This window comes from Epinephelus lanceolatus, chromosome 4, assembly GCF_041903045.1.
Source record: "Epinephelus lanceolatus isolate andai-2023 chromosome 4, ASM4190304v1, whole genome shotgun sequence".
NCBI classification, from domain to species: domain Eukaryota; kingdom Metazoa; phylum Chordata; class Actinopteri; order Perciformes; family Serranidae; genus Epinephelus; species Epinephelus lanceolatus.
In genome coordinates this window covers 28118994-28146531 of record NC_135737.1, presented here as the reverse complement: position 1 = coordinate 28146531, position 27538 = coordinate 28118994, and the positions used below count along the sequence as shown (strand labels likewise).

At 40.2% G+C, this 27538-nt stretch overlaps 1 protein-coding gene across 4 annotated transcripts in view; it reads right to left on the bottom strand.

Moving 5' to 3' along the window:
• The window catches only part of grik4 (glutamate receptor, ionotropic, kainate 4), a 438583-nt gene that overhangs the window by 212809 nt on the left and 198236 nt on the right, over window positions 1-27538 (bottom strand). For all 4 annotated transcript variants that reach the window (XM_078167104.1, XM_033632251.2, XM_078167102.1 and 1 more), the window contains exon 3: window positions 11103-11236. In XM_078167104.1, the coding sequence (XP_078023230.1) occupies window positions 11103-11184 (82 nt within the window). In that variant the 5' untranslated portion in view covers window positions 11185-11236. The remainder of the gene's footprint in view (window positions 1-11102; window positions 11237-27538) is intronic.

Sequence of the window (27538 nt, the reverse complement as noted above, 5' to 3'; positions counted from 1 at the left end):
TGTTCTATTTTACTCTACTGGACCATAATTTACAAAAAAAAAAGTAAAAGACATCGAAGAAGACGTGAAACTAGCAACTGAGACCTTAATCTCATTAGGAGTATGTTTACTGAGCTAAAAAAAATCAAGTACTGTCATTTTTGCATAGACTTCTATACAATCATACTTCTTTTTGCAACCAGTGGAGTCACCACTTGTCTGCACCTCCTCATTGGCTTCACGTTTCAGACCCGGAGGTTGCCGCCTGATTAAATGCTCAAAATGTCTTTGATGTAATGTGAACACAAAATTACAAATCACAGAACCACAAAGTCTAATTTGATATTTGCGTGTTTGATGCATGGCTACAGGTATTTGTGGGTAGCACACACAAATGCATAGTTATGAGGACTTCCCCTGTGGCTACATCTTAAAGTCAGAGAGCTAGTGAATGAAGTTCTACTGTATTTACTTAACAAGGACTCTCTCCAGTGAGAATCACTACATCATACTCAGTGCGTCTTGCCTTCCTTACATCCATCTCACAACAAACTGCATCCCACCCTGACAACAGCTCTAGTGATGCCAGTCTTGGGAGGCTGGGTAAAGATGGTGCAGGCTCAGCCCTGCTGCTGAGAATGTGGAGCCAATTGAATTTAGCCCATCGAGAATCCTTTATCATGTTCTCCCACTGAGTGTGGAAAAGGGAGCAAAGAGGCAAAGAAAGATTTGCCTGACTTTTTCTTATGGAGCCAGCGTGGTTGCTGCTCCCTCGGTACTCAGGGGTGCTCTCTAAGTGTTGTTTCAGGATAATGTAAGGAAATATGAAAATGTTGTGGTTAACAACCTCAGGCTAGATCTCTTGTGGTGTGCATGTTTGTGAGTACAGCAGCTTGTTTCACACAGTGTGTATGCCCCAGACTTTAGTTAATGATACAGTTTTGAAATTTTATCTTAAGTAAGAATGTCATTATAGGTTGTCTTAATTAGGTTTTGAACCTAACTGGAGATATTTACATAAATTTAGATTGTCAGCTGATGATATGACTTATGCGTCCTACCTGAAGAAATTCAAACTTTATTAAGTATATAATTGATTAACATGCTATTATTTGTCAGATCTTGCAACATCTGAAATGCTGACTACAAAAATACAGCTGTTTTGTGATAGTGTTGTGATAGTACAGAGTTAGAATTAAAAACTCATCTACAAATAAAATACCCATACTATCTGAATATGGCAAAGTAAAGCTGAGCTATGTGCTAATTCCAAGCAATATACTGTTACAATAAATTACACTTCATTTTAGTGTTAAAAGTTTCCTCATTTGACAATTAGTATGAACAAAATCAACATACCTTACCCTTTTGTACAAACAAAAATTCTATATGTGTATCAATGAATGTCAATGAAATGATGACATTGAAAACACAACTGTACCACTAATTTTACATCTCAAAACTAATAAAACATCTCAGACTATCTCACTTTATATTTGCTTTCCAAGATGATGCAGAAGCCATCATACCAGCTTCTATATTTTTGACAGATGTGTGGCCTTTTTCTCTGTCGTGTACAGTGTTTTTCTGAGGAATAATAACTTTGAACATCTCACTCAAAATTGAGCAATTTTAGTTCACCTGCTGACATTTTCATGTATACTGAAAGGTATTTGAAATTTGACAAAAGTTTGGATGCCAGGGTTGTACAGGAAATCTTTACAATATGCAGACAAAAACCACAAGGCCACATTGATTACTGGAACATTTCCACACCTCTTCAGTCAAATTAGGAAAGCTGCTAATATTAAACTCTGTAACCTCTGAGTCTGCATTTAATTGGTTTTTGCTTCGTATACAAAAATACCCTTTGTTTTAATTTGCCTGACCGTTGTTGCTGACGAGTTATGTAATATTGTATTAACTGACTGCAGATGAAAATTAGCTTTAAGCTAACTCTGATATAAAACATCAGATGCTATCATTAATGTTTAAGTATAAAGAATTGAAGGTCCTCCTTACAAAGCCCTCAATGGGCTATGACAAAGCCACATTGCTAACTACCATGTTGACTATTTGCCTTCAGGAGCACTGCGATCATATGCTGCTGGTTTATAGGAGGTTCCTGGCAACAGCTGAAAGAAAATCACGGATGCAGCCTTCGCTACGTTACGAAACACACTACTTATACATATCAGGGAAGCCAGATCCCCTTCTGTTCATGAGATCTGATGCTGAGTAATAGCCAGTTAAAAGTGTTTTATGCAGAATTTTATGCTGTCACATAAGAATTCTTGACCTTGACTTTTGACCTTCATCTACCAAATTCTAATCAGTTCATTCTTCAGTCCAAGTGGATGTTTGTGTCAAATTTGAAGAAATTCCCTTGAGTTGTACTTGAGCTATTATGTTCACGAGAATGACACAGACAAAGTCACAGTGATCTTGCCCTGTGACAATGACCACCAAAATTTTATCAGTTCATTGTTAAATTCAAGTAGATGTTTGTGCCAAATTTGAAGAAATTCCCTCAAGCTGAGATATCACGTTGACGAGAATGCAACGGATGAGGTCACAGTGACCTTAATCTTGGACCTTTGACCACCAAATTCTAATCAGTTGATTCACAGAGGATATTTGTGCCAGATTGAAAGAAATTCCCTCAAGGTGTTCTTTAGATACCACATTCCCAGGAATGAGATGGATGCAAGGTCATAGTGACGTTGGCCTTTGACTTACTGTATGACCACCGAAATCTAATCAGTTCATTGGTGAGTAAAAGTGACAGTTGTGTCAAATTTGAAGAAATTCCCTTGAGGTGTTCTTGAGATATCACGTTCACAAGAGTGAGACAGATGAGGTCACAGTGACCGTGACCTGTGACCTGTGACCCTTGGCCACCAAAATCTACTCACTTCACTTGAGCCTTTAAGAAGCTATGACTTCCCCAATACAGGCCTGAAACTCTTTTTTGTGTTTACACTACTCAGTGCTGCAATTCTTTTAAAATGTTGTATTTTACCTGATCTAATGACATTTCATGTATGTAAGGTGCTATATTCACATATTCATGATTCCTTACAAATAAAATAAATAAATAAAAATGTCATAAAAACAAGAGCATATATACAGTATATGCTCGCATTGCTATGGCCATGGTTTAAACAATAGCATATAGCAGTGAAGGTAAAATTATTACATCATTGTGTCAGAGGAGAATTAACCACCAGCGGTCTGTACCATTCTGAAAGGTCAGCTTTTTTTAAAACCAACACGGCTCAGTTCAAAACAGTCAACACAAGAAACTGAGTGGTCAGTGTTTTTTTTTTGTTTTGTTTTTTGCTGTGGTGTGCTAAAAGTTGATGGAGCATACACATGAGATATGCGACCATCTGTTGTGAAACAAGATCTACGCCAGCATATCTGCAGTCACAAGTTTGGGGAGTGACTGCAATAACGACATTATAGATACAAAAAGTCAAACTAAAAAAGTGAAACTATAACACTATTGCTTCTTGGCATTGAGAGAGCAAGTTGATGAATTTCAGACATCAGTTCGGGACGCTCCTGGGCATCTCAGGGGCTAAAAAAAATGAATGAATAAATGCACAAAGAAAACCAGCAAACACAGACAGCCTCGCTCTTGAGATGTCCATGAGGACCCAATAATAAGAAATGTGATTTTTCATGAAATGTCAGTGACAGTAAAATATCTGTTTTTTAATACATTCCCCTGCCGTCCTTCACTTAAATAATTCCAAGTTAATGGTTGTATACTGACAATGCATACATGTCTTGAAATTATATGCAGTGATAATCAATGAGACAAATGGCATATTGATAGATGTAAAAGTGGAATAACATGCACATGGTTAAGACAATCAGTGATTGATCCATATATGAAGTTTAAGGTATATCTATCTTTAATGTTCATGTGGTGTTTGTCAGACCGACCTGTGTGAAATCATTAATATTATTCTGATGACTTCTCCAAACGTTGCTGTGGAACAACCCCGCCAGCAGCTTTTCTACCTGATACAGTTTTGCGACGACGTGAAAAACATTTAAAGCCCATTTAATTTGTCTATTTAAGGGCACTGAAACCCAATACAAACAAGCCCATGGAAGATTTTGGCTCCACAAATCCATTATGAACAATAAAAAATGCTGGTGTTGGAGATATTGTGTGCAGCTTGAAACAGATTTCCATAACAATTGATATTAAGCCTTACTCTCTGCTTAAAGAGAGACTACATATGCTCTAAAAAAAATAAATCCAAAGCCTTTCTTTTGCAGTATCACAGACAGCACATTTAAGGTGAGCGAAAGGATATCTGCTGAGGGAATTTCACGGCACTTGAGTGAGCCGACACCCAGTGGGTGCCAATAGCTAAATTTAGTGTTGGTCTCATAGGAGGAGGCCTTTCCTATGGTGAAGCCCAATGCTAGGAAACATTGTGTGGGCTTCAGAGAGATAAGAGAACCTGATGTGAATGCCTGTCTGGATTTTTTAATAAACACTAGACACATCTTGTACCTGTCTGTCAGCAGCAACACTGATTAATACAGTGTATTGAGACTCATTTATGTCTCATTTTCACTGCATGAACTCGTTTGACTAGACTCTAGCATTGACTCACTTTTGGTGCCAGGTGCTTTTTACAATTTTGTTTTCCACTGAAGACAATGCCCCGTCAAAATAGATGGAATTCTTAGCTGATCGTCATGGCAACGCCACATGTAACTGCAATGAGATCCTCTTCAACGCGACACAGTGTGCTTTACTCCATTTAGCTCTCACTGGCAACCAAACAGAAGAGTGTCTGTACTTTGTCTAATGACTGTGGCGTGGTACTGCTGGCTGCCATTTATTAAAATCTGGATCAAGTACAAAAAATTGTCACTTCTGATGGTAGCTAAGCAACCTAACGACAGATTTGTGCAGGAATTCCAGTGTCACACTAACACTGTTGGGCAAGCTACCTGGAAAATGTAGTGAGTTAAGCTACCACTTACTCTAAATCAAAATGAAGTTTCACTATATTGAAGCTATCCCAATAGAAATGTAGCCAGCTAAGCTACAAGAATATGGCAGAAGTACCTTGCTACTTGCAAAGCTGCTTTTGTTTTCTTTTACTTTATGTCAAATAAGCTTTTTTTCAGTGATTAGAAAAAATGGCAGCTAAACAAATTGGCAGGCAAAAAAAGTTAAGTTGAACTGTCTACTATAAAATAGCAGACTTAAATGAAACCTTTTGTTTGTTTTTTTTTTTGGAAGGGTCAGGGTTACTGTACTTTCAAAGCAGAAGCTCGACTGTCAAAAATATTTGTGGCAGCTTCGGTTGCTCTAGCCGCTCATCACATGAATTGTTGTGCTTGTAAATTTAAAGGAGCCGAAATGCGGAATCCTGGCTTGAAAGCAGCGTAGTTGCTGCTTGCTGTTGTCCAGTCAAAAAGCCCATAGTTGGCCTACAGAAAGTTATGTTTGGTCAATGAAAACAGAAAACAGAAATAGCAAGGAAGACTTGCATGCTACGTCCCAACATTAGCCTGCAATTCTCTCCTCTATTACTAACATAACACACTTTAAAACTCACCAGACCACCCAGCTACCTCCGCGACGCAGTCCCAAGCCTCATTCTGTTTATTTTGGTCTCTGTAACCGAACAGCGACACATTAAAAAGGACTGGGTGGGCGTGAACGCAAGTAATAAACTTCTCGATATTCATTGTTGGAACAAATGTGCTGTAGGAACCAAAGTTACATGGCATGTTCTCTGGGACCCGCTTCATCGAAGCACATCAGCATTCTGATTGGTTGCTGCCGAACCGCACCTGAGCTCATTACCATAAAGTTAAACCAGTTTTAACTCCCCTCCGGACCGCTCCGGTTGCCCAAGACACGCGGCTGATGACCAGGTTGCCCAAGTCCACGGGCTCTCATTGAAAATGAATGACTTCCACCGTTTTGGAAGCTCTGGTCGCTGTTGGTTAGGGTTTTTAGTGACATTTGAACATGTCTCTAATAACATGAATCATCAGTCAGCCTATTGCTCTCCCTTTCTCTCTCCTCTTCCTACTTTATGCATTTCTCTGTATTTGCGTCTTTCAGTAGGCTCTCTGGCTCTGTCAGTAATTCAAAAATGTCATATAAAAATAATGGAAAAGTATGGATTCCAAAATATTTTTTTCGGTCAATAAAACCATAAAAAATAAAATACAGTAGTATAAACAATAAAAATAACACACTTAAATGAAAACTTGTCTTTTTTTGAGGGGACATTAGAATATGGACATGTCCTCTCTTCCTACTTGTTCTCTGTCTCTTTTCTTGGCCCTTGTTGTGTCTATTTCTCACGTGTCCATTGCAAATCCACTAAATATATACAATCCATGGACAAAACACGAGAGAGATGCGTCAAGAAGTGCAATGTAGCCAACTGAAGGATTGGTATGTGATGTCATGTGAAAGTGCTTCCATTGTCTACATGCCTCCATGTGGCACTGGTGTTAGTCATATTACTTAACCCTTACCATTACTATCCTTACTTTTATCCAGACCTATGCAGAAAAAAAAGTCTGCTACACTTCTAACTTTTTTGAAGGCACCCACGCTACCCAGTCAATTAATTAACTGAAGCTATTTGACTCAGAAAGTAGTGATGTTACCACCATGCTACTGAGACATGCTGTTAAATCCGTAATGTTGCTACCTGTAGTGATGCTACTGCCCAACACTGCACACTAGTGACAGTTGTCTCTGACCAATCAGTGATCTGCAGTCTTTTAACTGCACCTTCTAGAATCGGCTCAGCTCACTTGGAACCTTGACGAAGGTGGCACCAAAACAGTGCCAGATACCACGTACTATCCACAACCTTTGCTAATGGAGAACGAAAAAAGAACAGTTCCAAGTGAGTCTAGCTGAGTCAAGTCAAGCTGTGTTGCTCCTTGCAGTAGAAATGAGGCATTACTTGGAATCCCTTAATATTAATTACTTGATCATGCGAAGGAAATGATGAACCTTTTTAAATCCTTAGTGATCACTTCACACCATTTTGTTCTGCTCCTACTACTTTTCTTATTAAGAACATTTCAACAGGGGTTACAAAATGGAAAAGCAATCCATCTCGTGTGAAACCTCCTACTGCCTTTGATTTACGGATATCAGATAATTGGCTTTTTTATTCTGATACTGAACTGGACAGAGGCAGTATGTGTGGGTGTGTGTGTGTGTGTGTAGTGAGGGCTCTGCAGTGTGAGGCAAAGTTGGCAGTGTTGATGGATGTAGCTCTAATGAAGGACCATGTGGCTCTCATGAATGTCTTCCTAGAGGTTCTCTCCTTGTATTGACACAAACAGACATAAGGTCACAGTAGTGGTGTGTGTGTGTGGAAGATAATTTCTCCAAGTTAGCATAAGCAGAGGCTTATTGGCTGGATGAATTTCGACGGCAGACACTCTGTCACTTAACTAATGGGGGAATACCACCCACAGCAACAAGCTGCACCATATGGTAGTGAGCAGAGACTTTCATGTAATATTATGCAGTATCTCTTCTTGTTTAACTGTTTTACTCATGTAGTCCCATGTCTGAATCAATAAGAGGTCTTTTCAACAGAATCTTCTTTCATGATAGCACTTTGTGAATTGATTTTACCTTATACACCGTCTTTAATATTTTATCTCTTTGATCTAGACTATTAAATTATGCTATTCATGATTAGTTAAAGCTTCACTTGTCCGTGTTTCTTTCTTATTAGAAGCCATACTGAAGCAAATTCAATTATTTATACTCTCACAGGTCAATATCGCTATAATTAATCTTTCATTACTCTGCAACAGCCTCCAACAACACTGCAAGTTATATAGGGTTCCACTGCTGCAACACAACAGTAAAAAGGTGAAATGAATGAAAGGCATGTTTTATGTTGCTATCCGACCAATCAGAGGGTCTATCAGAGGGCATGTAGACCTACTATACATGCCAACTAATTTGCAAACGAAAGTCCATTTTATCCCTGGATTTGCCAACAACACAGCAGAGACAACGATAAGTTCCTCAGTTCACCTACACTGGGCTTGCTGCTGGCTGCTGGCTGGTCCTGGCGGGGAATGTGGCGGGGGTGGGAGGTTGTTTTTGGCCCTGATACATTCAGAGAAGGCCAGACAGTGACATTATGCCAACCAGGCAGGACTCGAGGGACAGCCATGTTAAATACCATCTCCTGGAGCGCAAATGGCAGGGAGTTTGTGGTGGCGTTTGGGGGTATGTGTTTGTTTGCGTGCCTTAGTGCACTTTGAAATTTGTGCGTTGCTGTGTGTGTGTGTGTGTGTGTGTGTGTGTGTGTTTGTGCTTGTGCATGTGCATGCCTCGTACTGCCTTGTGCATAAATATATACACATACACACACCTAGATAGAGCACACACAAACACATACTGACAGTGCACTGGCAAAGAGACTGGTGCTGTGCACAGATGACATTAGAAGAAAAGGAAAAACAGGCCAACTGCCTAATTACCCATCAACGATGCAACATGACTGAGATAAACATAAACCACCATCGCTGCGGAGGTGCTTTTGTACAATCAGGTGGAGGGTGGAAGAGAACGCAGGGAGAAAGCAGAGACATGGGGCTGCTCATCATTTATCTAACAATATTCACAAACAGGGAACGATTTGTTCTTGGTCTTGTTGATACAGTAAACTTTGAAGCAGCGTTGCTTTCAAAATACAGAAAATGGTTTGGGGCAACGTATGCAAAACCACCAAAAAGGTTTTGCAAACCTTCGCTGTGCTGTGGCAGAGCTGTGATACATGGAGCAGGCAGGAGAGAAAAACTAGTGACTGATACAAAACATGTTCACAAAATAAGGAATGTTGCTACTGTTCAAAGATGACAGTTGTACTGACTCCATTTTGGCAAGGCTCAAAATACTGGAAGGATAAAAAGACTTACTCCTCTCACACAATAACAGATGTAAAGGGAGGAGGGAAAGATCAGAAAGAGGCTGCATTAAAGTTCCAATATGCATTTATGAGCCTGTACGACCGAGAAAACTAGATAATGTTTTCATCATTACTGAAACTCATTGCTCCAGAAACGAGTGCACTGCACTGCAGCTTTATCATATTGAGGACTGAATTCATAGCACCAGAAAAGACTATTTTCCACACAGGCAAACTTTTGTTTTCAATACCTTGATTCTTTATTTTTCTAAAAGTGCACTTCTCTTCAGTCTCAAGAACACATTCTTAATGCTCCGTTTGAGTTTACTTGATGTTTTAATAGCCTTATAATAACCGCATGGGGGTCTGTATACTGATTTTGTGTTAACTTTCACCCCTCTCCCCTGACAACAAATCACACTCTCAGCTGTTCCTGAAAGTTGACAACCATGCTATAAATTTAAAGAGAGCCACTGAGAGAAAACGATGGGAGCACAGCCTGTGAGCTGGAGAATCAATCTCATTCTCAGTCTTTAGCTTTACCTCTACTTCCCATTTGTTCCTATATATACAGTATGGATACTGTATATACACACACACAGTTTCCATAGGACAGGGGATCTATACATAAATAAAGAGACAGTCAGTCAAACTTTTGGTAGATGGGGAGCTAGTAACAGGGTGTCAGAGACCTGCTGACTGTAGGAGAATATTAACAAGAGGGGACCACTCCTGTTGGTTACCAACAGGCTCTGGCAGGTTATGAGACTTTTGAACCATGCCCTCTCAGATGCAATGTCTAGTCAGTCTCAACCGTGGTCCACCAATCTGCCACAGTTTCCAGAAGCAGACTAACACGGTGGTGTCCACCAGACTTTGTGCTATTGTCTCAAGCTGCATGCATAACAACGACATTGATTTAGGCAGGAATGGTACTAATCACATATATGTTTATACTTATCTATTTACTATTTAAAATGGTGATGCTTAGCTAACAAGGGGGGGGGGGGGGGGGGGGATATTGTCTCTCTCTCTCTCTCTCTCTATCTATATATATATACATATATATTGTATATTGATATCTTTTATTAAAAACATAATTCATTTTTGCAAATACACATTTTAATACAACTTTTAGTTCTAGAATATAAAATCAATTGCTTTTTCGGTCCACTAGATGATGCTGATGAGTTCAGCAGAGGTCTTAGTCAGCAGCATTTGGCAGGAAGTTCATCAACGCAAAGATGGAGGCATCGGATCAGATTTTTTAACACGAAAATAAAGACGGACTTGGATATAACACACGTGATTTGCAAGCGGTGTTTTATGAGAATACTCTGGGAATACTACGGACATGACGGCTCACCTCACATGCCACCATCCAGAGATAGCGTAAGCCACTGACAGCCAAGCTAAGGCTAAACCCACTCCACCGAAAAATCAACCAACACTGGACACACTGCTGTCTCATATCGTGAGTCTGTTGGTGACCCCACCCCTAATATATGCTATAATGTGTCAGTGAATGTTTACTGAGTTTAGCAGTGGGAAACACAGCCTTTACATTTACATTAACATCAGGGATAAAGCAACTGTTAAGGCTAGGTTTAAGGTTTAACAAAGGTCAGGTTAGCAATGTGGTTAGACTTGGTGCTGTGGATGTCTATGTTGTATTGTGGTATAGCCTAATATGCTTAAACTCTTCTCTACACAGCTACTCTATGAATTTCTGTCTGCAACACTGCACAGAAAAAATGCGATTTTTTTTTTATGCAAAAGCTGGGTCTAGTGTATTTCAGAGTCAATTAGGGCCGTGGTATATCCACACATTAAGTTTTTAGCCAGTTGATACCTCACGCCATGTGTGACTGGGAATAAATGTGTATCTTACTTTTGATTGAATTTCTTTAGCCAATTTTTCAATTAGAAACTGTGAAGTTGGACTGGCATCTAACATTTCAACAGCAATTTGACTTAAGCTCAAACTCAATAATTAAAATTTGAAATTCATTCCTTCACAGATTTTTCAGTTAACATGGGAAAGAAAATCCTCTCTTGCATGTAGCACATGACTGTCATGCAAGTGCTGTAATGTCTCTAAATCAATAGGGTCAACATGTTTTCCACTGCTACTTGACTGAACAATATTGAAATGGAGTTGTAAAAATTTACCTATTCTGAAGGAGAGCGGGCCACCAGAGGTGCTTCTCACCCACATGGCTAAGAAGAGCAGAAGCGCCCAGGCTGTGAGCATCTTCTATGACTCCTCATGGGTCCTGCCCCGGGGGTGCCCCTGTCACAGCCACCTGAAAAAACATTCAAAGCAGAGAACACCACTTAGATATCAACCAACATGAAGAGGGCCACACAAAAGCCAAATCTGTGTGTCAGACAGTAAAACCCGCAGACATACAGTACAGAACTTCCTCTCCATCTCTCTCTATCTGTCTGTCTATCTCTTCTGTTGCATACTGGGAATCTGTTAGTGAGAGTGTGAAATGGCTGCTAAGTGAATCTAAGGCCCACGGGAGTTTCAACGGCTTTTCTCCTCTTATTGCTGGTTTTGTGTATTACTGGGGAAGAGTGAATTTGCTGCTTGGGTTTTTGCTGTGTGTGTAATAGATGACAAGATGAGCACCCAGGCAGCTACATGAACACTCCATAATACTCAATTTGGACCCAGAAATTTGTCCAGATGGTGTTCTATAAGTGAATAAAAGCTGGACTTTATTCTTAAATCCTTGCATTAAACTTACGTGTCTAGAGCCATCTTCTTCATCTGTTGGTCACTTATCCTGCTAAAGGGCACCTCGGTGATGGTAATTTAAAATTGGAAAAGGATCAAACTTTCCACTCCCAAGCTGCTTCTCTAACCTTCAAAGCCTCCATTGTCCTGGTGTGTATATCCAGGTAGAAAAATAAAACCCTTTCATGCATGGCACACATGCACTTCTCACAGGCTTTTAAGTTGTAATGTCTTTCTTATTGCCGGGGTGCAAGCCGGATATGACAACCTGTCATATGTGTCTGTCTTGAATGAATGCTGTTGTTGGCTCTGTTTGCTGCATTCATACTCTGAAGCCCGCTGTCCTCTGTGCCCTCTCTTTTTTTTCCCCACATACTTTGCTTCTTTTTGAGTTATTCTGTCTCAGTGTCTGCTCTCCTGTCGCAGGTTATTCACTGATGTTGATGCCTCATTATTTGGCTCTGTTTTTTTTCATACCACTCCATTTCACCTGTTTCATTGTTTCCATCACAGTAAATCAATGTGACAGCCAGCCCTCTCACTGGCACAGGCAGATTACAGAAAGTACTTTTTTTTCATAGTTAAAGTGGTTGACCAATGGGGGGGAAACAGACTGCACACATACTTGATTGCGGTCCAAATCTGCTTGCCCAAGGCAGCAGGGCAACTGTTGTGGTCGAGCTTTGTTTTCACATTTAACACTTGTGTCAGATCAAGTGCTGCTTTGCTCTTCTGAACAAAGCACAGAGGGTTAGTGTAAAAAATGTCGAGAGGGCGTTCAAAGCTTAAATTTTGCAAAAATGCTATAAAGTACAACAAGTACAGTCACTTCACATTTTGTACTGTTCACCATATTTAAACTACTGTGTGGAGATCTGGGGCAACAATTACAGGAGTTCCCTACAATCTTTAGTTATTTTACAAAAAAAAAGCAGTCAGGATAATTAACAGCTAGTTATAGGGATCATAGACAGTTATTGTTTTTACAGTCAAAGTTATTAAATTTGTGGATCAAGTAGAATATCAAACAGCACAAATCATGTTCAAAGCAAATAATAATCAGCTACCAGGAAATATTCAGAGCATGTACAGTCACAGAGAGGGAAAATACAACTTAAGGGGATTATATTATTTCAAGAATGTAAAAGTGAGAACTACCAGAAAAAGTTTTTGTGTGTCTGTATGTGGTGTAAAACTATGGAACAGTTTAAATGATGAATTAAAGCCATGTCCAAGCATGGAGCAGTTCAAGAAGAATTACAAAAATATGATTTTCATGAGGGGGGAGGGTGTATAACCTACACTTTGATTTGATTTTTATATTTTTCTTTCTCTTCTCTTGCAAACAATGCAATGCATGTATGTGTATAGCTGTGTGTGTGTGTGTGTGTGTGTGTGTGCGTGCGTGTATGTATATATGTATGTGTAGCTGCACGTACACATGTATATGTAAAATGTGTGTGTATGTATGTTTGTATGTGTATATGTGTATATGTATGTATGTGTGTATATGTGTAGCCTATGTATATGTGTGTATATATATATATATTTTTTTTCCTTAAATATATTATCATTATTATGATTATTACTATTACATATCATACATTATGCAAGTGGTACCTACTCACAGATGTATATCTATATAAATATATATTTAGTGTATGAATTTTTGAAGTTATGTTATGGATAAAGAAGATATCTATTTTTTTTATTTTTTTACGTTGGATATTGATGTTTATGTAATCAAGGAAGCAGGATACATGATGATTGATATATTGATGATTAATGGAGAAGGGGTAGGATTTAATAAACGTTGCTTCATCTCACTCCTTTTCGAATATGTATGGTAAATGATCAATTTTCAATTTTGTAATACAACTTGCTTTGTGTAACATTCTACATACGAACTTTTGTTCTGTTTTGTCTCATTTTGCATACATTTCCGAAATAAACTAAACTCATCATTATCATCATCATCATCATCATCATCATCGTCATCATCACCATCATCATCATCATCATCATGCAACAGGTAGTTACATGACTTGGTGTCACATGTTCCAGGTCATTACATGGCGATACCTGTGATTCTTCTTATGTAATTTCAATTCAGGCATTCTATGCCAAATTGCAGCACAGTGGTGCAGTGGTTAGCATTGTCACCTCACAGCAAGAGGGTTTCTGGTTTGAACCCCAGGGTGGGGGAGCCCTTCTGTGCAGATTTTGCATGTTCTCCCTGTGTCAGTGTGTGTTTTCTCTGGGTACTCCGGCTTCCTCCCACAGTCCAAAGACATGCAGGTTAACTGGTGACTCTAAATTGTCCGTAGGTGTGAATGTGACTGTGAATGGTTGTCTGTCTCTATGTGTCAGCCCTGTGATAGTCTGGTGACCTGTCCAGGGTGTACCCTGCCTCTAGCCCAAAGATAGGCTCCAGCCCCCCTGCAACCCCTAACAGGATAAGCAGTCATAAAAATTAATGAATGAATATGCCACATTTCAGAATAAGGTGTTTAAACAGTGAAAGGGAAAAACAAACACACAAACAAAAACGCTGTAGTTGCAGAGATGATAAATCAGCGAGTTGGTTGTAGTTCTCCTTCAAGAGACCCACAGCAGTGAGGATAATGAGGTACACTGAGGCCGTTGGAGGGGGTACATTATGTTCGTAGTCATGGGAATAGAATGAGTGCAGAGAAGCTGGCCCTGTATTTATAAAAGTTTTCAGAGTGCCTAATCAGTCCTAATTGACCTACAATTCAACCCATGATGGATACAGTGTATGGTCCTACTTTGGGGCTTAGCAGTAAAAGCATCCTTTCAACTCCCCTAACCTATGAAATTACTCTTATCTCCTCCAGGATTTAGAAGACCTGCAGAGTTATTAGGAGTTCCCAGCGGGTGAATAATGATAGAACAAACATGCACACATTTTCCAGGTGTGGAAATATGATGGACATTTAATTTAAAAGAACAAGCTTCTTCAAACAAAATTTGAGGGAGCTTAGTTTGACTGATTACGTCCGTGTTCGGGGTAATTGTCTATAAACCTGGACCCACACCGCAGAATTCTTTCACTTCGTAGTTAATTGAAAACGTGGAAATAGAGTTAAACATGTTGATTTGGTCGCAGCTGTGATTGCATTCATATCATCTCAGAGCTCCTACACCAAGTATATTCAATAGTTTTCCCACCACCAAAATGATAAAAATACATACACAGCCAATATATATCGGTATGCATACTTTGTCCTTGACATTGTCACTAAACCCAAGGATAGCATGAGGTACCATGTTGTTGAGTAAAATGACGGGGCACATGGACACAGCAGCTTTGCTCTCCCTGACGTGCCTGTCTGTAAATTCCTGTATGTACCCACTGGAGACACCTAATTTTGTTGAACAGCTGTGCGATGACAATAAAGACATTGATTGACTGATTAGTAAAGATGTGTGCCACCGTTAGAGCAGACCAACAGCAGTGTCAATGACACATCTACATTCTTACTGTGGCTAAGAAACATTTACAGTCAGGTCCATAATTATTTGGACAATGATACAGTTGTCGTCATTTTGGCTCTGTACACCACCACAATGGGTTTTAAATGAAACAATGAATACGTGCTTAAAGTGCAGACTCTCAGCTTTCATTTAAGGCTTTTTTCAAAAATGTAGTATGAACCGTGTAGGAATTACAACCATTTCTTCACACAGTCCCCCGACTTTAAGGGCTCATAAGTATTTGGACAAACTAACATAATCATCAATTAAATAGTCAGTTTTAATACTTGGTTGCAAATCCTTTACAGTCAATGACTGCCTGAAGTGTTGGACACATAGGCATCATCAGATGCTGGGTTTCTTCCCTGGTGATGCTCTGCCAGCCCTTTACTGCAGCCGTCTGCACTTCCTGCTTGTGTTTTGGGTGTTTTGCCCTCAGTTTTGGCTTCAGCAAGAGAAACGCATGCTCAGTTGGATTCAGGTCAGATGATATGACTTGGCCATTGCAGAACATTCCACTTCTTTGCCTTAAAAATGTCTTTGGTTGCTTTTGCAGTATGCTTCAGGTCAATGTCCATCTGCACTGTGAAGCATCGTCCAATAAGTTTTGAAACATTTGGTTGAATCTGAGCAGATAATGTAGCCCCAACACTTCAGCTTTCATCCTGCTGCTCTTGTCAGCAGTCACATCATCAATAAATACAAGAGAACCAGTTCCACTGGCAGCCATACATGGCCATGACATAACAGTACCTCCACCATGCTTCACTGATGAGGTGGTGTGCTTTGGATCATGAGCAGTTCCTTCCTTTCTTCCTTCTCTTGTCTTCCCATCATTCTGGTAGTTGATCTTTGTTTTATCTGTCCATAGTATGTTGTTCCACAACTGTACAGGCTTTTTAGATGGTTTTTGACAAACTCTAATCTGGCCTTCCATTTTTAAGGCTAACCAATGGTTTGCATCTTGTGATAAACCCTCTGTATTTATTCTAGTGAAGTCTTGTCTTGCTTACAAGAGCAGCAGGATGAAAGCTGAAGTGTTTGGGGCACCATTATCTGCTCAGATTCAACCAAATGCTTCAAAACTCATTGGACGATGCTTCACAGTGCAGTTGGACATTGACCTGAAGCATATTGCAAAAGCAATCAAAGGCATTTTTAAGGCAAAGAAGTGGAATGTTCTGCAATGGCCAAGTCATATCATCTGACCTGAATCCAACTGAGTATGCGTTTCTCTTGCTGAAGCCAAAACTGAGGGCAAAACACCCAAAACACAAGCAGGAAGTGCAGACGGCTGCAGTAAAGGGCTGGCAGAACATCACCGGGGAAGAAGCCCAGCATCTGATGATGCCTATGTGTCCAACACTTCAGGCAGTCATTGACTGTAAAGGATTTGCAACCAAGTATTAAAACTGACTGTTTAATTGATGATTATGTTAGTTTGTCCAAATACTTATGAGCCCTTAAAGTTGGGGGACTGTGTGAAGAAATGGTTGTAATTCCTACACGGTTCATACTACATTTTTGAAAAAAGCCTTAAATGAAAGCTGAGAGTCTGCACTTTAAGCAGGTATTAATTGTTTCATTTAAAACCCATTGTGGTGGTGTACAGAGCCAAAATGACGACAACTGTATCATTGTCCAAATAATTATGGACCTGACTGTACATTTACACAGTGACCCAAAAACTTTAACAGCCTTACTGATAAAACAATGTAAAGGTTTATCACCAGATAAATTGGTTTAAAGCTGCTATAATCGTATTTTTGATACATTTATTATAATGTCCTGCAACTTTACTGTTTTAGTTCACTCTTATTGGTCATATAGCGTCGTTTTCAGAATTGGCAGAGAGCTGTTTTCAGTGAAAAAGCTCTAAGCCCACTTTATACTACTAGCTCAGCTCCAGCAGACATATTAGCCCGTTTTAGACAGGAATTGTGCAAATTTGCAGGAAAGCCCAATCAGTCTTTTTCAGCATTGGCAGTATGAAAACAAAATCGGGGAGTGCGGCAAAATGCTGCCTGCCTGCTTTTGTTAATATAGAATGTGCTATTTTTGGGGCAATGGGGGGCGTGAGCCAGTAACAAAACTTGTGGCTCAGTGTGTGACGTAAACAGTGACGTACTCTGAGGGAAGCCGTGGCTGGTCAGTCCTTCGGCGATTCTCTCAAAAGTTGGCCCATCCTTCACCGTCCCCGTAATCTGCTGGTTAACGGCCTCTTCATTTACAAGGACAAGAAGGGCAACTTGTCTCCCCAGTTGCTCATCTTTACAGTGTCTGCCAGGTTTGCATTTCCCTCTTGCTACTAGCTGCTCGCTCATTCCTGCGATCAGCTGTTTCCTGTTTATCCACCGCCAATGGCTCGCACGTGCAGCGTCATCAACAGCTCCTCCCACAAGTCTTCAACAGCCCCTCCCGTTGCGGAAGGCCACCTTGTTCTGTTTAAACCAAAAAAAGCTCCGCCAATATGACTACCCCTACAAGGCGGAAAATTGGGCACCTCGGATCAACTCGCCAATCTTGTGTGTCTAAATGCTCGCAGCTGGCCGGCAAAACGGTCCAACATTCCAGAAAATCTGGCAGTGTAAAAGGGGCTACAGTTAGCAACAAGCTGGTGAACACAGTGGCGTATTTAGCAGCTGAAGAGCCAGATTTGGCTCTCTGGAGTTGGTAGAGACCAAAAACAGAGCTAAAAGAGAGTGAATATTGGAGTTGAATTTGCCAGATGCCCATAAACATGACCCTAAATCAATCAATGCATGTTGCCACTTGCCTGTTGGATGTGTAAATAGGCAGCAGTTTGCTCAGTTTGCCATATAAACCTATGAGATGAAAATATGTTAGTGTTGTGTTCAAAATGTGTGAACTTTGCTCCAAAGTGGCCAAAACAACATCAGTTATTCCAAGTTTAAGATAATTAAGTTGACATCTGTGTGCAATCATAGTACACTGTCATAGATTTAACACCTTTCCTGTATTATGTTTCATTTTATTGCATCAAAATGTGTGTGTGTGTGTGTGTGTGTGTGTGTGTGGTTCAGTCTAGCAGTCTTTAGAAAGTGTTGATTGCACACCAGAAATGCAAAAACAAAAACACAGCACGCCATCATAAATTTCACAACATGATTATAAGTATGAAACACTGAAGCATTCATTTGTGATATTTTTAGTCCTATTCCGACTCATAATTCCTTGAAATTATTATTAGGCACTTGATAAATACGAGTCCCGTTCTCCTTTCATCAAGGTTAGACTTTGTTATTTAATCTTTAGTAGGTAGCTGAGGAGTGGGTGGTTCTGGTAAGCAGAGGCAGAGGGCAGTGTCGTCTATTTTGTCAGTTTTCATTTTGCCGAGAATAGAGTTTTTCAAAGAAGATGAGAGGTCAGCGACTACAGGTCAGTGCTACCAGAGTGACAGTATTATACTGGGAGGCAACTGTATAAAGGACTTTACCTTGGACAGGACAAACAAAGAGTCTCTTTAGACTCATCCTTCTAAATATAGTGAGCCAGTTTGATTTGTTAGATGCACTGAGGACAAAGCATCCAAATGTCAGGCAGTACACCTGTGAAGATGGCAGACAGCAAGATTAGCGCAGCCAGACTAGAGCTTCTATTTTCGTACAGCAAAGCCAGCAGAGGTGCACATGTAGCCACAATGTCATTTTCATCAGTAGACAGTGGACTGTGTTGGGGTTTTATCTGTTGCACATGTTAGCACATTTGTCTCTTGGGGTAATGGCTGGTTTCTGGATTTGGGGAAGTGTTTATCTGGAGTGTCTCAGCTGGCAAACCTGGGCTTCACTATGGGACAAACATCAGAGAGTAGGGTCTGAAGACCCAGTGGAGCTCTTGTACAAACTGGTGGCAGCTTGCCACAGTGCTGAGGATGTTTATGACAACACAGTGGACAGTAAAGTTCAGCCTCCTGTGGGCAGTGGGAAAGTTTTTATGTTTTGTGTGAGGAACCGTTGGTTTGTTTCATTTAATTTCTATATGGCCTCTCAGGCTTTAGTGTGCATCTTTGCTGACCTGTATATCAATGAACTACACTGTTTTTACACTACACTGATCACTCCGTATCTCTGTCTTTCTACATGAGATGAATCTCAGATAGGGATGGGGACTGACTGATCAATTGTCTGCATGGAAAAAGTAGGCGCACAGCTTTTCAGTGTCAGTGCAACTCTTTTATTACCTCTGAGTTGGAAGACAAAGTGGGGTTTGTGTTATTATGACAGAGGATTACCCCTTTTCGACAGTCACGGGCTGGCTTGGTTTGGTTTGGTTTGGTTTAGGCTATCAGCCCAGCGTGGCAGGGATTTGCATTTCCATTTTAATAGGGCTACCCACTTGAAGGTGTGTCTTAAACTGATGACGGCTTGACTCAAGTGATGACGTTCAAAAGCAGTCCCCTGTTTTTTTTGCTGCATGTGTTTTTCCATCACACAGCAGGGCAGGTAAAAGAAGTTTACCTGTTGGAGGTGAGCTGTTTGCAGAGGTGCAGTAAGAGCCTGTTGTCTGCGGCTCTTCATCTAACATTTCACTGTGGCTGATTCTGCTTTTACTCTTCCTCCCTGCCGTATTATTACATTTCTTGAAGAAAAGCCGCTAATTAAGCTCCGCTAATTCAGTGATAGCCACATTTCATTTCCCATAGTCTCACAAAAAACTGTTTTGCTAATTAAAAACTTATTGTGAAGCAGCAAAATAAGGAAATGTTGAGTCTTTGAGCAGCAACTTCACATGACTTCTGTAAAGTAAAAACAGGACACAGGAGATAAACTAAACCCCAAACCACAGAGATTCAGTTAGAAGCTACGAAAGTACTGAGAGCTGAACACACAGAGACTTTTAAAAATGTCTTTCTCTCTGGTCTCCTGCAGACAGAGGTGAGTAGAGTCTTGCGACAGTGGGGGCATTGGAGGTTGGCTGCAGTCTGCGAGACATCACTGAGGGCGGTAAGCGCAGATAAACTGATAATGGAAATGCAAAATTGCTGCGGCATGGCTATACTCAGCGCGGCCAAATGTTACAGGTATTTTCCCCTCTGTAACGGATGTGTTGTCCAGTTGGTAAGCAGTAGCAATCCTGCATAGACTGTCAAATACATGGCATTCCTTGAATTTATGCCCATGTTGTGTAGACGGATGTTTCAGCATACTGCTGGTGTTACCACCCTGACTTAAAATGATCATTTTACACACATTACAAACAGCACTGTTGTTATCTTCTGTCATGAAATGAAGCCACGCTTTTGACCATTACTTCCTCACCCATATGATTTCATCTTGTAGACTTCCAGCAGCATGGACACATTAGTTTGACATCGTTATTATTCAAGGTGCAACTATCAGAAAAACATGCCAGCACTGATAAAAGAAATCAATAAACCCGGAGGCTTACGACTCCAATGGATCAGACAGTTCTGGTGCAACTGGTTCTCCATTTACACCCATCTCAGCAGCAGATCCGAAAAACAGAAGGCAACACAAGGTCAGCAGAAAACCTGTTTTGATGTGCGCAGCTATGCTATGAACAACATGGCCGTGCATCTCTCTGTGTCTCTTAAATCACTTGTCTGTCAGGGGAAACTATGATTGATGTCAGTCAAATCAGTCAAAGGTGGAATCCATGTAATACATTGGACCCAATCCTCCATCAGAGAATAGATTCACAGATGTCGTATCATCCTTTTGCCTCACATAATGTCTGCCGTGTAGTGTAGCTAGGTATGAAGAGTTTCTTTGGAGAGCATATTCTGTTGATATAACATCATCAACCCTTTTGGTACACAACTACCAATTTCAATCTGAAGTTCGAGATGGGGGAGTGAAGAAGTGCACTCTGCCCTTTCTAAGCAACTCCTAGGAAAGTTTAAGTAAGTGTGAAACCATATAAGCCAGTGGCAACAGTGCAAGTCTATGATTATCATTCTATGCAGCTCTGTGTGTGTTTGTCTGTAACCCTCCTTACAGTCTGAAAAGATTCACTCGAGCTGAAACTGCATGTGTTTTTACTGAACCTTTTTTTAACTAAAAGGAATAACATATGGCAGATTCCTTTTCAGTAACATAACAGATGAATATTTGACCATTTTTTTCTGGCATTGGAAATTATTTCAGGATTACACTGGCAAAAAGGAAATCCCAAACCCTGGCAACGTGAATATCATGTGAGATAAGAGTTAACATCAGGCTTACTTCAATCTCATCTACCGACCATTTATTTTCTTGGTAACGTTTGGCGGCTCACTGCCTTTGATGGGCAATAAGACGGATCCTGTGGGTTCTCAGACTACCTTACTGAGTTATTGCTCAGGAGAGCCCTGGGGAACAGTTGGATTCGACTGTCAACACATCAAGATCATTTCACAGACCTTTCCCAGGAAAACTATGCAAATAACAGCTGTCAAAAGTCTTCCCCGGAGGTTTTCAGAAAAGGAGAAAAACAGCATTAAATGAGAAGCCTGTTCCGAAATTAATTGAGTACTGAAAATTCCTTGCAGCTTGTATCGTTATGCACACAGGGGGATTACTGTGCTTTATTGTTCAATTAGCCCGACTCTAGAGCAGCATGTTTTAAACAATGTAAAATGCTCTCATAGAACTAACAACTGATAGCCCAGAGTACATGTTGTATATAGCGGCAATTTCTTGAGACTAGCGTGATTAGCAACACACAGAACTGCACCATGTTTAATGGACTCACTTGTAGCTGAGAGCTTCACCACCTCTACAAAGACCCTATTTCTTTAACTTAAATTGAAAGTGGGGAAAAAAACCAAAGATATTTTAGTATCCTTAAAAACAACTATGGCAAATCGATGTCAGCAGTAGCTCAGAAACCGCAGCAGCTTCCATCTCCATCCAGCTTTAGATTGGTAGTCAATGCGATCTGTAACATTAATGGCTCTTCAGTGAAATCAGCTCTTTCATGTTAGAGTTCAACACAAATCCCAATACACTCAATACACAAGTAAAATTAAGATTGAGCTGAACGATTGCCCTCGAGTTTTCAGAACTCCTGAATCAATTATATCAATTTGAGTTCAGCTTCTGATCTGAGAAACACAAACACCAATTGATCTGTGTCCCTACTACTGTACTAGCAGACCTGCCCACTGCACAATGCCCCTTTGAACATAGCAATGATTATATTTGTGAGACAAATGACTACAAATGTGTGATTCCAAGACAGAAAAACACAAGTAAACAAGTGGTGCAAAAAGTAAGAGGTGAGGGCACTCAGGAAAAAGAGATAAATTGTGAAGCACCTTGGTATCCTCAGGCAATAACAGTACTTCTATAAATTTCTAATCTGTGTTGCTATAGAGCTTACACGCACCAAGCACTGCATGTGCATTGCAAACCAACAGACCGCCAACTCAAGGAGTGTGTTTGATTTATTTTTTTATTTAATTTTCTCACCATTTAACTTCGGTTTAACTGAGCATTATCCTGTGTTCTGTGGGCAAGAAATGAATCGGAGTTTCCAGTTCTCCTTTTCTCTCTCACTCTTTCAACTTTCTATCCCAAACGGCCTTTTTAAACTCACTCCCTTCACGCCTCCAGTCCAAACATCCCTGCTACCCATTTCCTTGTCCATTTTATTTATTTCCTTGAAGACAGGTCTGGTTCTGTCTGGCACCACATTTTTTGAAAATAAATGTTAAATGCTAGATTTGAAATGGCTACTGCCACAGTAGTTATAGGTATTTTTAGTCCTCATGACAGTAACACATTGTACGGAAACCTCATGACAATATAACACCGTGATGATTCTTCCCAAGCGCCACAATCGACATCAACTTTAAAGTCCCACTGCAGAGACTGGATTGTGGCGGAATGAAGAGAACAATAGCACAGATTACTTTTACTGTGAGTTGGCATGAATAGGTAGACAGACAGGCAATCATACTGTATAGAGTTGTACCCATTGCATTTTCAGTATAAGCCTCCCCTGAATACTGAACAGGCTGAGAACCGTGAAATAAAATGCCGGCTATTGTAACTCTTCTTTTGTTTCTTTGCTCACAGAAAAGCCAGCGCAGGCTGAAATGGTGAGATGAAATCAGAGAAAAGGGGACTGCAGTGTAATCATAGATGTTCTGAACATGGTTTTAAAAACAGTGAGAAACAGTATTACACAGACTGAAAACTTCTTTCTAAAGACAGAGAGCAAGTCGCTTCCCTTAAAGATTAAATTTGACTTTGAGCAAATAAAGTGGAGGGGGGGTAAAAACTGAGGAAAAACTGGAAAATGTGATAATAATGTTGCTTCATGTTCATTTGATGTGTAAGTAGGTAGTCTCGCCACCAGACAATCAGAGATCTCCGCCTTCTGATAGTCTGGGGACACTCCTTTCTAAAGTGTGTTTACCACACCAGAGAAATCGGCCGGCAACAAAGCAACGCCTCTTGCATTTTTGAAAAGGACATGCCCTCCCAGAAATGTGCGCTCCCCCTTTTCTCGTCCGCAAGGAAACAAACATACAGAAAGCTTGAAAATGGATGCCGAGAGATTAAACTCCGTTTTATCAAACGTGTGCTCATCTGTGAAGAAAATATTTTTTCCAGCGGATGTCTTAGTTACAACATGATTGAGCTAACTGGAGTAGTTTCATGTCGTATCCGACAACAGGAGGCTTTTAACAGACGACGTCCTGATGTTAGCTTTGCTGCTGCTGTTAGCTGTCCCTGTCAGCTGCAGCCACTGATGCTTTCTAGACATCGTGATTTCCCAAAACTGAATAAATACGACACATAGCAACACAAAACTGCTTTGCTAGCTCAATCATGTTGTAACTAAGATATCCGCTGGAAAAGATATTTTTTTCATGGACCGTTTAATGAGTTATTACCTATTACAGACACCGCTAACGGCTCTCAGGGCTAACAGCTAACGGTTAGCCCAGCTAAACGTGCACACAGAAATAGTAATGTTTGTTCAATCATTGTGTTTATAGACTTTACAAACATCGGATTAGTCTAAACGGTGATACAGTGATGTGAAAAATGTGATATATAGGCTATATATATAGCTAAAAGCTCTGCTGGTTTTCTACCCGGAAGTATTTGTAAACAACAAGGCGAATCCCTCTATAGTCTGGCCGGACGGATGAGTCATGGCCTTGTAAAAGATTATGTTTGTTTCTTTTAGTTGGCGAGAATGTGTTGCCGCAAACGCGACAAACATCCACTAACTTTGACGGCGTTTTCTGCGAGCGTGGCTGAGCCATTTTGTACCGTTACACGTGTTTCTAGTGGGACTATGTTTACAAGCACAAGAGTTCAGCGAGCCATCGAATGACCGCCCTGCAGATTTACTATTGTTTCTGCAACGTAGGGAGTTTTTTTAAACTCTGAAATTGTATCCGCCCATCTAAACACAAAATCAGGGAGAAAGTCATCAGTCTTTAGTTAAGCAAAGCGTCTAAAGACTGACTTGTGAGTCTAGTAAGTAGGCAACTGTCTGTTCTTTCCCCTAGTGGCCACAACTCAGTTAATACAGCTTTAAAGAACTCACAATATGCATAACATGTAATTAGTTGCAGCCAGAGACAAAATGCATCTTTAAAATGAATGTTTTAGTGCAGCTTGTGTCATAAATAAAGAACTGGAACAATATGCAAAAACCTTTGACAAGTAGGTGATGGTTATAATTATGTCTGAATAATGTGAGGATTGGTTGAAATTGCATTCATTCTTTCAGCTGAAAGACCGAGAAATATTGGAAAGACTGATAAAGGAGGTTTTTGGTTTTGAATAAAACAACATATTAACACTATATTCAAGAATGGCACGGCAATCCTTCCGTGTAACAAATTATTAATATGCCTTTCTCCACTCTGGCTGGTCTGTGCTCACTCAATAATACACAGCAATTTGTGCACACACACACACACACACACACACACACACATAAACACACACACGCCATTTTTGGTTAAATCCCATTTTTATAAAAGCCACAGGGTGACACCGACAGTCTTGCAGCACTAGGCTGTTGTTAAGTATCAGTGTCATAGTTGACAAATAGGCCTTTGTATTTATACAGCGTGTGGAGGAAAACAGATACGCTGAAGCAATACGACCATTTTTCCTCAATCTCATTCTCAAATCTCAACCCGCTGCACCCTGTGCTGTGAGAAGGTGTGCGCATCTGCGTGTGTGCAACTAAGTGAGACGTGCACAGTATATATTTGCATCTCTATATTAGATGAAAATTACCAGTAAGAAAGGTGTGTATTGTGGAGATCTGACTTCTGATACACCTGCACACACAAACACACACTCCTCGAGATTCAAACCGAGCAGGCACATTATTGTGCAGTGATGATCCTGGCAGGAGCTCTTGTCCAGCCTTATTTTGACGATACCCTCCGTTCATTGTAGTATGGACTTTCCTCATATCTTAAAAACAGACTTCAGACGCCTCAAAATAGGATAGTTAGGGTTATGCCTAATCTCACCGTGGGGACTCACCTTAACATATGTCATACTGAGAGCCTTGGGTGGTTGAAAGTACAGTACAAAGTCAGATAGAGATGAGCATTGCACATAGGACAATGCATGGTGCTGCAGACTATCACAGGGCTGACACAACCACTGCAGCACGTGCCGCTCCTTTTCTATACAGGATATTCACAGCCATTCTACTGGGAGTACTTTTTCTGATCTTGTTCCTCCCAGGTTTAACAGTAATCTGGGGAGGGAAACTTTTCTGTACATGGCGGTGAATCTGCAGAATAGATTGCCAGGTAATCTTAAAATCATTAGCAGCCTGGGAGCTTTCAAGCTGGCACAGTAGGATATTTTGTCTGATAATAGGCTGTCTTTCTGTTTTATTTTTCAGGTTCTGTATTTATGGACGGTAAATTATAGTGTGTAACATGATGAAATGACAGTGTAGGCATAGGTCATGATTGTATTATTGTTTTTATGATTGTGTGTGTCAGTCTTGCCATGTCAGATGTGCCGTCTTGTACCCCTCACTTACACATGCCCCATCCACAAAGGGACAAAATGGAAATAAGACTTACAGCTTTATTGTGTTATCCTGACTTTTTCTTTTATGTAAGCACCCATGGTCTTGGCTGATTTGGTGTTTCTCTTTTTAACAAAGTGAAATTGTCTGATAGATTTAATCCATCAATCAATTAATGAATCAATCAATCCATTAGGTTTTTTACCCCCCAAACATTTGTCAATGTCCCCACAGTGTTGGTACTTTTCGAAACATTTTCCCCAAATACCCTCTGATTCCGAATTTGTTTTCCTGTCCAGAAAAGTCTGAGGTCCCCGTCTATCATTATCAAAAGGTGGAACTGGACTCTAAATATTTTAGGGATCGTTTTCTCTGGGCTTTCTGCAGTCATCTCCGTGGTTAGATTAAATAGGTTTGAAATGTGGTTCACCTGATATTCCCAGATCCAATTCCAATCATGCAAACCCTTGACTAACCTTCTGTTTCTATTTTAAAGTTTGAAAAATAGCCTTGGTAAAGCAACAAGCCTGTTAATTCCAGGTTATTTTGGGTATTACTGTGCACTTGAAACTGAAACAGGAACTTGTTCCTATTTAAATCTGCACACATTTTGATGCTAAGCTTCCAATTTATTTTTACCAGTGACCAGTGATTTCCTCTATTCTTATTAAATTGTTGCTCGAAGGGACCTTCCTCATTCTGGTCCTCCAGTTGATACTCTGTTTGAACCAGTGTTTTGTTGTAAATTTCCAAAACATTACTTTTTGCAAACCCTTCATACAAAATAATATGAATTTGTAAAATGGACTTTCTACAACCTATTAGCACAAAAAACATTCAAAAATATAGAGTAGTCCTCTCAGCCACTGGACTGTACCGAAGAAAACAAACTGTGGATCCACAAAAGCAGTCTCCCATTCATTGTCTATGGAGCAGCTCCAGACTTTATTCTTGATGACATCACAAGTTTGAGACTTACTTCTCTGGTTTCTGGCTTTGAGAGAGAGTAGCTCATGATTAAAAACTATTGATTAACCTTTTCAAGGCCATGGAAATAATATCCTGGAATTTTTAATTTAGGCGGTGTTCCCCTTTGAGCCAAACAGCAAAGTAGTGACTCCAGTCCACTTAGTGGTGGTAACACACCTCTTAGCTGGTTTGCCAACCACCAACTATCTAACTATAAAGCAAGGAATCTCTGTCTGTTTGTGTATGTGTGTATGTGTGTGTGTGTTTGTGTGTGTGTGTCATTCATCACATAAATTGAGAACCGTTCATCCCACATACTTCACACTTGGCAGGTGTATTGCTGAGAACCCAGGGACATGTGCTGTTGAATTTGGTGTGATTTGGACACGCGTCACATTAAATA